Source organism: Brassica oleracea, unplaced genomic scaffold (genome assembly GCF_000695525.1).
Source record: "Brassica oleracea var. oleracea cultivar TO1000 unplaced genomic scaffold, BOL UnpScaffold01447, whole genome shotgun sequence".
Classification (NCBI taxonomy): domain Eukaryota; kingdom Viridiplantae; phylum Streptophyta; class Magnoliopsida; order Brassicales; family Brassicaceae; genus Brassica; species Brassica oleracea.
The window spans coordinates 1-10,753 of NW_013617982.1; the positions used below are offsets into that span (position 1 = coordinate 1).

The following is a 10,753-nucleotide window of genomic DNA, read 5'->3' on the forward strand; positions in this document are numbered from 1 at the left end:
CCCTAAACCCCAAACCCCAAACCCTAAACCCTAAACCCTAAACCCTATACCCTAAACCCCAAACCCTAAACCCTATACCCTATACCCTATACCCTATACCCTAAACCCTAAACCCTAAACCCTAAACCCTAAACCCTAAACCCTAATTAATCTCAAATGCCCCCTTTATTCTCAAAGGCCACTTTATTCTCAAATTCTCCTTTATTCTCTAATACCCCTTAATATACCCTTAATCTCAAATATCCTTTCGTCTTAAATACTTCTTAATCCCTAATCATAAATACCCGTTATTAATAAATAGTCCTTAATCCCATATACTTCCTAATCTCAAATACTCCTTAATTTCATATACCTTTAAATCTCAAATATCCATAAGCTCATATACCCCTCAATCCCATAACCCATAATCTATAATATCCCCAATCTACAGTACTCCCTAATCCTAATCTATAATAGCCCTATCCAAAATATCCCTTAACCCTAAACGTAGCCCACTTTTTAATAAAAAATGCAATGACTAAAAACTCTGTAACAAATTTTAAAAGGCCAAGAAATTAATAAAATTGACTTAATTATTAAAAAGGCCCAAATGATGCGAACGATAGTTGGGCCTATAAATAGCCCACGTTTTCAAACATTGCAATGACTAAAATCAAGTTTAAAAAGCCTAAAAATTCAAATTTTAACTTAATTATTAGATGAGGACCAAGTGATGCCGGAAATACTAGGGCCGAAAAATAGCCCAAAGTTTTTAAAGTTGCAATGACTAAAACTCTGTAGCAATTTTAAAGGGCCTAGAAATTCAAAAACCCCAAATGATACCAGAAATAAATTGATTTTCAAAGATTTGGGTTACCTGATCAATGGGCTGATCCCGACGACTTTTATATAGGCAGGCCCAAGCTATAAAAAGCAGATGCTTGCCTTGCGTCACAATCCGTTTCGATTCGACTGCAACACATTCCGTTCTCGGGATTCCTTCGGAACTGAATTTCTCTGATTTGGATACACACGCGTAAGAAAGACGCGACTGAATTTTAGAAACAAAACCCAAAAAATGTAAAATTTAATTCGTAAAATAAGAAACCACGTACTCTGTATCTCTATGGATTAGGTTAAATGCAATCTCAATGAATCTTCCGTCCCGAAGCGTGATCGTCGTCGGCCTTCTCGATTCGCATGGCGAAACACCACCATTGCAAACTTCAGGATGTTGATATTGATGATTATCAGCGAAAAAAGTATATATTATCATCAAGGAAACAAAGCAATCAAGAGATCGTGGCTCCGTAAAAGATAAATTACAAGCGGTGACGACTTAAACGAATGACCGAGTACCTCTTTCGATGGTGGATTTTGCTTTAACGAGCGAGAGAGACGAGTGCAGGTAAAGTAGAGGGGAAATTTGAATTTGATGAATAAGAGCCGTTGGTTGAATGGGATTCATCCATCCATAGGAGCGCGTCTGAAAATGCATCCGGATACGGAGTATCGAAACGGATCCTAACTAAATCTCTTTTCTTGAAATACGTATATGTAAGCCGGAAATAATTGAACCCTTATTTATCTATCTAAACGAAAATGGTCCAAGCCCATTAAATTTTTTTGTGATAAATAATCAAAGCGAGAATAGTTGAGTCAGGCCAATTTATATTCAGCTTTTGCTAAAATACGTAGATAATAAAATGGTTTCGTGCTAAATGGGTTCACTAACGGAAGTTAGGATCTGTAGATAAGGGTGACCAATTAAGTTCGGATTTTGGCTCATTTATCTTTTTTAAAATATGTACACCGAACTAAGAAAGAACGACGTAGATTTACAGCATAAAAGCTGCGGTTATCATTACAAATCAACCGCGAAATTTATTAGGTGTCTGGAGATAAAAATCACGTCTGCTGTATCAAGCCTCTTCCAGAGCTTTTATGATGTCTTTCTGCTTATTACAAGCAAAACATGAAACCAGCATCACACAATTAATAGTATATAAGACGATTTGAATAAGAAAAGAGAGAGAGTGCATACCTCGATGGAAAGGGGTGTAACCATCGTGCCGTAACGATCAATCACTATGCCATCTTTGCTGACCAAGAATTTGGTGAAGTTCCACTTAATTCTGGAACCTAGAAAAGTGGGTTTGCTTGCCTTAAGGAACTTGTAGAGTGGTGCTGCGTTTTGACCGTTTACACGTACCTAATCCCACATTAACACACACTTGGTCAGATATATAACCCATTATCAATCAATCAGAGCTAGTAACTGTTGAACCACATATTGATTTATGTTTACACTTGATCTAAACATACCACAATCAAGTCGTAGCTGCTTAACATAACTAAAAGATGAATAAAACTTGAGGAGGAAGTAACCACCGGAAACAAAACAAAACAAAAAATAAAGAAAGAGGATATTTTTATAGACATACCTACCTTTTGGAAAACAGGATATTCGGCCTGAAACCGCGTACAAGCGAACTCATGAGCCTCTTGACTCGTGCCGGGCTCTTGGTAAAGAAACTGGTTGCAAGGGAACGCCAAGATCTCAAACCCTGATATACATAATAGAGCGAACATGCATGACAGCATGAGCGAGCTTGCAAGTTGCAACTGCATAACAAAAGCTCTAACTTAAGTTAATTTAAATGAAAAAGACCTTGGTCCTTGTATTTCCGGTAAAGTTCGGTGAGCTGGGTATAATTGGATTCGGTGAAGCCGCTGTTTGTACAAACCAAAGGATTAGCCTATCAATCACTAATAAATTAAAGATAGAAAACGTAATGGCAGAGAGAAAATGAGATGAACCATTTGGAAGCAACATTGACAAGGAGGAGGACTTTCCCTTGGTATATGCTCAAATTCACGTCCTTGCCGGAGCTATCCTGTCGAAACAATAATTAATCAAAATAATCAGAGAGACAATATTCAAGCTAAACACAAAGGTTACCTTGACGGTGAATTGATGGACGGATCTCTCGGGAACCGAAACAGAAGCACCCATCTCTCTCTCTCTCTCTCTCTCTCTCTCTCTCTCTCTCTTTCGAAAATGAAAAACAAGGAGAGCGCAACCTTTTATTTATGGCCTTTTTCCGAGCGGGACTCCGCTTTTTCCTCTCTGTGGCACTTCATTACATGAAGTTTTGCCTTTCATTAGAAATAATCCAAGATAGTTGAACCGTGTATACTATATTCCCATTATTATATTACTATGCATGTACGAGGATGTCTACTCAATCAATTCCACCTCCAAAATAGCATCAGAAACTATTTAACTGTAACACTATTACAAGAGAATGAAGAATATACATCATATACTCCAAGCTGAAAATCCACATAACCAAATAATGTTGACAAACAAAATAAACAAGATCATAAAGATTCTAAAATATTCTCAATCTCTACACCTGCTCTCTCTCTCTCTCTTACCATCTTATCACCCTCTCTGCTTTGCATGAGGTTCTGTCTGGTTCCAAAAGAAACAACATATCATCATATGTACACACTCACTTTACTTCCATTACTACCCTTTCTCTTTTCTAGATTAGAGCCACATCACCTCTGTGTTTTTCCTTCTAGCTTTCACACCACCCTTTACTACTCTTTCCGTCTCTCTCAAGTTTCTCTAGTCATGACCTCTCTGATGCCACATGCCTGGATCCGTATACCAATAAATTATTTTCGGGTTTACCGCCAGTGATTCCTTACTCCATTATAAATGCCCAATAAACTTCAAATGTCAGAAGAGACATATACCACGATTCCAGTAATTAAAGGTAAAATATCAATATCCTGGGACACAATCTTAAGAAATAGTATGACTCACTAGAAGATGAGTAATTAACTGCCTTTTCATGTCTCTAAGGGTTGTTCATTCCAAGCAAGAGTGGATTTCCAGATAAACAGAAAAGTACTTCAAGAGGACAAGGAGGGAGCATAAACGTCTCAAACTTCCTTACCTCTCATTCCAACTGGAACTGACAAAAAAAAAACTCATTTATGTCAGCCTTAGGCCTAATAAACAATGGGTCACCATATGGCACATTTATGTCGAAGTATTTAGGCTCAATTTAACCCATTTACTATGGTCTTTTGCATTGTCGGTTTTGTTATGAATGCTTCCTTTACATAGGGCTATGTCTCTGGATTTATTCTTGTCACGAAAATACTTTATATAAAAGCAAAATGGGTCAAGCCCAAGTCCAAAGAAATAAAAACGTTAGCCCACTACAGAGCTCGTTACAGAATGATGAAGAGCCTCTTTGCCGATAGAGTCCGAAAGAGAATTTTCCAATCTAGGGATATGAGAGAAAGATAGAGAGGTGAATCCAGATGAGATTGATTGTATATCGCTGATGATTCCAATCAACTCTTTCCTCTGGATCCTGCCGTTGATTGCTCCGATGAGCGTTGTACTGTCTGAGAAGACGTTGAGGTTGATGAAGCCTAGCTCCTTAGCCGCTTATATGGCTGCTCGCACTGCTAAAGCTTCTGCAACTAGAGGGGATGAGATGAACTCTTGTGTGGAGGATCCTATTATCGTCCTGGATACTTGGGGACCTGAAAAGTTCCATGCTAACCCTGCCTTGTTCCTCGTCTTGTTCCAGGCTGCGTCTGTTTTGCATGAGATCGAGTTATTCCTGAGGGGAACCGTTGTCGATCTGTTGTTCTTGTTGTTCTTCGTTAGAGCTCTTCCAGGTAAGGGGTTGCTTTTGATCATTTTATCTTGGGCTTGATTCCATTCCAGTGCTAAGCGTAGACCTGTTGTGGCAGTTTCCTCAGGTGTGATCTCCTTTGAGTCGAAGATAAGGGCGTTTCGTGATGTCCAAAGAAACCAGAGAACCCAAGGAAGGATGGAGCCCACGATCCCAGTTGGCAGTAAACAGACGGCATCCTTAAAGCGCAACAGTGCCTCTTTGAAATCCATACCTGCAGCTATGTGAACTGCATTTCTTAGCGGTATGCTCTTCCACACTTCCACTGCAAAAGGACAGGCGAAGAAGATATGCATTTTAGTCTCTTGCTCATTGCACCTTGTGCAGTTTGTAGCTGATAAGATTCCTCTCTTTTGAAGGTTTTCCCCCAAGGGAAGCGCATTGTTGATGATGGACCAGAAGAAGAGTCTCAGTTTCGGTGAGCATTTGTGTCTCCACACCTCGCTGATCCAATTAAAACTGTCATCAGTGTTCGTTGATTGCTGTTTGGCCTTTTTGGATGCAGAGAAATAACCCGATCGTGTGGAGTAGGTTCCTGTTGGTAGGGGTTGCCAAATAAATCTGTCTTCCATTCCGCTTCTACTCGGATGTAGGCTCATGATCTTTGTTGAAAGCTCAGGTAAGAATTTTTCAATCCTTTCTCTGTTCCAATTTAGGTCATCTGTTAGGAGATCCGAGACCATTAGATCCATACCTTCCTCTTGAATAGGTCCATAGGGTTTAACATTGTCGTCTAGGGAGATCCATGAGTCCTTCCAGACTGCGGTTGTCTGTCCATTACCAATGGCCTTTCCAATGTTGTCTTTTAGGAGGTCTCTCCCAAAAAGGATACTTCTCCATCCATGTGAGCAAGCACTTGGTAGATTTGTATCTAGGAAGCCTTGTCTCTGACAGTATTTTCCTTTTAGGATTCTAGCTAGTTGACAATCAGGGACCGTGATGATTCTCCATGTCAGTTTAGCCAGTAACGCTTGATTGAACAACTGAATGTCCCTTAGTCCCAATCCTCCCATAGCTTTTGGATTAGTCAAACGATCCCAAGAGACCCAGCACATCTTTTTTGTACCATCAGACCCATCCCACCAGAATCTTGTTAACACCGTTTGTATTCGTTTGCAGAGACTTATTGGGATTTGGAAACAGCTCATTGTGTACGTTGGTATCGCTTGGAGTACTGCTTTTAGTAGAGTTAACTTCCCTGCTCTACTGAGGAAGCGTGTTGAGCAGCTCAGGGATCTTTGGCGTATGCGGTCCACAATAGAGGTAAATAAGTCTCTCTTCCTTCTTCCAAAGTGTTCTGGCAGACCCAGATATTTGCCTAAGCCTCCTACTTTATTGATTCCCAGGATCGCTTTTGCTGTAGTCTTGACTTCCTCCGGGGTTTTTGAATAGAAGGTAATGGAGGATTTGAGCTTGTTTATCTTCTGTCCTGAGGCCTTGCCATATTCTGAGAGTATTTGTACCAATTTCTCACAACTTGTACGGTTTGCTTCATCTGCCAAGCTCTTGCTACTCTGATCCCTTGGAGTGTTCCATCTCTCTCAGCCTTTCTACATAGTCCTGTCAAGACCTCTCCACACAGAATGAAGATATAGGGCGACAGGGGATCTCCTTGGCGAATTCCTCGGTGAGGTATTACATTGCCATAAACTGAATCATTCACTAGATAGGAGTATGATACCGTTGTTATACACTGCATGATCCAGTTTATCCAACTAGCATCGAACCCTAGCCGTTTTAGGACTGTAGATATAAAGTGTCATTCAACCCGATCGTACGCCTTGGACATATCAGTCTTCACTGCCATTGTGCATTTCTTCTCTGCTTTCGAGTTCTTTAGAAAATGTAGCACTTCGTGAGTAATAAGTACGTTGTCTGAAATCGTACGTCCTGGGATGAAAGCTGATTGATTCTCAGAAATGATAGATGCTAGAACCGGTTTGAGCCTTAAAGATAGTAGCTTTGAAATAATCTTGTAGTAGACATTGCATAATGCAATAGGTCTGTACTCCTCTATTCTCTTTGCTGTTGTTATTTTGGGAATCAGTCTGACCACTGTTTTGTTGATTGACTGTGCGAGGGTCCCTGTGATGAAGAAGCTTCTGATTTCCTCTACAACTGCTGGCCCTACCGTCTCCCAGTTGGCTTTAAAGAAACAGGCTGAGAAGCCGTCTGGCCCCGGTGCCTTGTCAGGGTGGATAGCTAAAGTAGCTTCTTTGATCTCCTGAGCTGATGGGATAGCCCTCAGCTTCTCGTTTTGGTCACGAGATACACAGGGCTTCAGTGCTTTTGCTACCGTCTGTGAGCTGTCAAAATTTGTGGCCGTGAAGAGGGTAGAGTAGTAGTTGCAAATAACCTCAGAGATTTGTTCTTCCTCATAAAAAGGTACTCCTTCCTCATTCTCTAAAACTGACATTCGATTCTTGGCTTTTCTTCCTTTCGTAGTAGCATGAAAATAACATGTGTTTGAATCTCCCAACGTTAACCACAATTGTCTACTTCTTTGTTTCCAGAAATTCTCTTCAGCTTTATACAGATGGAGTAGTTTTTTATTGATCTCTCGAATAAGGTCCTCATCTGCTGTTGGGGCTGACATAGCCTCCTCCAGATTATGTTTTAAAACTTCCAAGGCCTTGCTGCTATTCTCATGGTGCTCTTTACTCCATACGCAAATGGATTTTCTGCATTTTGCCAGTCTGTGTTCCACCTGAAGGTGTGCGTGCCTGTTCCAAACATCTTTGACCAGTTGTTTGATTTCCAGATTGTCTTTTAACCTTCTGTCGAATCTAAACAGTTTGTTTCCTCTTTTCTGTGTAGTATCGAGGAAGGAGAGGAGCGGTCTGTGATCCGAGCCTTCGAATCTGAGATACTGACTTCTACAGGCTGGATACAGTTCTGTCCACTCACTATTACTGATAGCTCTGTCCAGGCGGCACCGCACCAGATGTGAGTGTCTCTGACCTCTCCAAGAAAGGAAACTGCCTGAGAATTTTAGATCAAATAGGTCGTTTGTAGATAGAAAGGATCTGAACGCACTGAAAGTCCCTTCTGCCCTGACTGGTCCTCCACACTTCTCACTATTGTCCACAATTTCGTTGAAATCTCCTGTGAGGAACCAGGGTTCACCTGGGGTTGATTGTAGATTTGATATTTCATTCCAAACATGTAGGCGTTTTGTGTGATCCGGTTCACCGTAGACAAAAGTAGCATGAAAGGTTTTCCCTTTGTAGGAGATAGATGTATCAATGAAGTCCTTTGATGATTTATTAACTCTCAGCTCTATGTCCTGTCTCCAGGTTAGGAATAAACCACCTCCACCATTCTGTTGTGGGGGTACCGCAAGGTAGTTGTCAGAGTTGAACCACTGGAGCTCTTTACGAATCATCTCCGTGGGGTTTTTGGTCTCGCATAGGAATATAATGTCAGGAGCATTCTTCTTCTGAATCTCCTTCAGCCGCTGGACTGTTGTGGGATTCCCCAAACCGCAACAGTTCCAGCTCAGTACTACTAAGGACCCGGGCGTGGAGAGGCCCGAAAATCCGGGTTCCTCTTCTTGATTGCTGGAATAAGCTAGACAGGTGGGTTCGTGTGAGAGGAGGCTGCCCCATTTGAGTTGGTATATGCTTGAGCTGATCTTTGCTTAGCTATGATGGGTGCATTTCTCTCTGAGGGACCCGCCTCCATACTAGGTGAGTTCAGAATTTGCGATAGCTTTCGCTTCTTTGAACTGGCTCCTCTGAGAATATTTGGGCTATAGCGCAGGGGACTTCGTCTTGCAGCTCTGGCGGATCTTCTTCTTATTTTAATTAAGGTATCACGTGATGGTTCCTCTTCTTCCTGATTTTGACATAAATTGACAGGTTCTTCTATCAGGTCTTCCTCTGTCGCATTAGAACTTACTATGAGTGATCTTATTCTTGTAGGTCTCTCACTTGTGTCTCCCGGATTATCTTGTTCCACCATCTGCGGCTGTTCATTGCAAAGTCTCTCCAGAGCCACTTCCTCTTCTACCCTGGAAGGGGTGCTGTATAAAGCCAAAGGGTCTGGGAGGAGGGCTGCTCGCATTACTTCTTTCTTTGGTTATGTATTTCACAATGTATTCCCTCCTCGTGTATGATATAGAATTTCAGTTGACCAAAAAAAAAGATCATTTTACGTAGCTAGGAGTGCATCGTGGGAGGCCAAACGGAGGAAAAAAGTGTTGTGGTGGAGCTTAACTATGTCCACAGAAAATTCTTCCAAGCCCTCATCATGCAGAATAATGCGGGTAAAATTTTGATCTGACCAATATTCCTTAAGAAAAAGCATGATGCTCCCACAATCCTATTAGTATCGTATTTTCTTTACAAACAACTCTTGGTACCTAACCTACCACTTCAAGTTGAGGGCCAAATCAAGAAGGGCTTCAACTTGACGGATGGTTCGCTTCTTCTCTTGCTGCTTCAACTTACGTGCTATCGCTTCAGGGTCTCCTTTCTTACCAGCTTCCTCCTCGTCTTCCTCTATTAATCTCACTTCATGCAGCAATGCATCAACTTCTCTTACAAAGTCTACTCTCAGAAGGGTGTTGTCTGTCTCAACGAGCGACCGTAACGGTCCTTGATGCTGCAAACACAGTGTATTTGATTCATTTTTTTGGCGCAAAGGTAAGCAAGACAACAAGGAAAAGAAAAAAGGACAAAAGGGAGGCACCATATCAATGTCGAAACCGGGTGGCATTAGAATGCTGAAGGGGTCTTCCCGTGGGAATGTCTCAGCCATTCGTTTTCTGCAGTCTTTCAGCCAAGCATCGTCTCCAAAGCCATCATGCATGTTTAGAAGATCATTCAGCAGCTTCATCGCAGGACTTGCTTGCCGTTTTAAGATCTCTGTCTGAAATGAGCCAAATATATAAGGATTCACTTTCAACCCAATTACCTGGAGGGAGACCTAATTCTAAGTTAAAAGTTTAATGACACAACAAGGATCACGAAGAGCAGGACAGCTTCGAAAGTTAAATGATGTGTAGCATCAGCAGCAACTAAAGCAAGATTTTGTATAGAAAAACAGAAAAACATACCTCGACTCTTCTATACAAGAGATCAAGACTTCTTATAGCGTCCTTCTCGTCCTGAAGGAGGACACAATACAAGACCACACATGTCTGATTAGGCAAAAACAAAAATTGAAACGCAGGTGACAGGGAATATATGTATCTTCTTACATCACGGCGAGCGAGGTCAAGGCGGTTCCATATGATCATGAGAACAAGCTCGTCCAGTTCTCCTTTCTCAGCAGCTTCTTCAATTCTCTGTAACAAAATTATCCTAATAATCCAATCAGAGATGAAATCTAACTGCTAACTACTTGATGTTTCTGTTAGTTTTTTAGAGTATTTAACCTCTTCGACTTCCTCAGCAGCAGTGATGAAGCTGGAGACGAGCTTTCTAGCTTTCCTCAAGTCTTCCTCAGGAAATTCCTTCAACCTCAAACCGATTTCACGGTACTCTTCAATCTTTCTCTCTTCCTCTTCTTCTTCCTCCCGCTGCATCCGCCGCAATTCTTTCGTCTTCTCCCTCTGCCGAGCTTGCCATTCCGGTTTTTTTGGTGGACGTTGTTTCCATATCAGATTTGTTTCAACCATCGGACAGTCATCACAGATTAACTATAACCACCGGAAATTAACACAAAACGTTTGACAAAGTCTTAGCAAGAGATGCTGGAAGAAATCTGATATAGTTTCCAGAAACTGCACTTCGATGGGCGTGAAAACACAAACAAAACATGTTTTTGTTTTGATATTTCTCTCACGACCACTCTCAAAATACTTTACTGGAATTATGAATCAAAAAGAAATTAAATAAGGGGGCACGAGAGCCACCGACAAATGTCGGTGACCCCAAAAACAATCAATAGAACTGGAAAATTGCAAAGAGGAGGGCTACTGAAAATCACCCTCGAGAGAGAAAAGACGGTTTAGGAACTAGGAATGACTTTTATATTTATTAAAATATTTATTCGAGTTGGTTTCAAAGCTCTTATTTTTTATTATGCTTTTATTTCTGAGG

At 41.2% G+C, this 10,753-nt stretch overlaps 2 protein-coding genes and 1 long non-coding RNA gene across 3 annotated transcripts; all 3 read right to left on the minus strand.

The window, feature by feature from the left end:
• Positions 1–147: 147 nt before the first annotated feature.
• On the minus strand, positions 148–1,539 carry LOC106321336. Its single transcript, XR_001266045.1, has 3 exons — positions 1,339–1,539; positions 1,095–1,203; positions 148–996 (listed from the first exon to the last, which is right to left on the minus strand). It is a non-coding gene; the product is annotated as an uncharacterized LOC106321336 (long non-coding RNA).
• Positions 1,540–1,767: 228 nt separating this feature from the next.
• Positions 1,768–3,027, minus strand: LOC106321335 (probable glutathione peroxidase 4). The gene is made up of 6 exons (XM_013759624.1): positions 2,942–3,027; positions 2,800–2,876; positions 2,651–2,712; positions 2,428–2,546; positions 2,024–2,191; positions 1,768–1,934 (listed from the first exon to the last, which is right to left on the minus strand). The coding sequence occupies exons 1-6, from the start codon at positions 2,993–2,995 to the stop codon at positions 1,902–1,904; spliced, it is 513 nt and encodes a 170-aa protein (XP_013615078.1). The 5' UTR covers positions 2,996–3,027; the 3' UTR covers positions 1,768–1,901.
• Positions 3,028–8,926: 5,899 nt separating this feature from the next.
• On the minus strand, positions 8,927–10,379 carry LOC106321333 (protein PALE CRESS, chloroplastic-like). The gene is made up of 5 exons (XM_013759622.1): positions 10,087–10,379; positions 9,910–9,996; positions 9,766–9,816; positions 9,399–9,578; positions 8,927–9,311 (listed from the first exon to the last, which is right to left on the minus strand). Exons 1-5 carry the CDS (start codon positions 10,327–10,329, stop codon positions 9,075–9,077), a joined length of 798 nt encoding a protein of 265 aa, XP_013615076.1. The 5' UTR covers positions 10,330–10,379; the 3' UTR covers positions 8,927–9,074.
• Between the last annotated feature and the right edge of the window lie 374 nt (positions 10,380–10,753).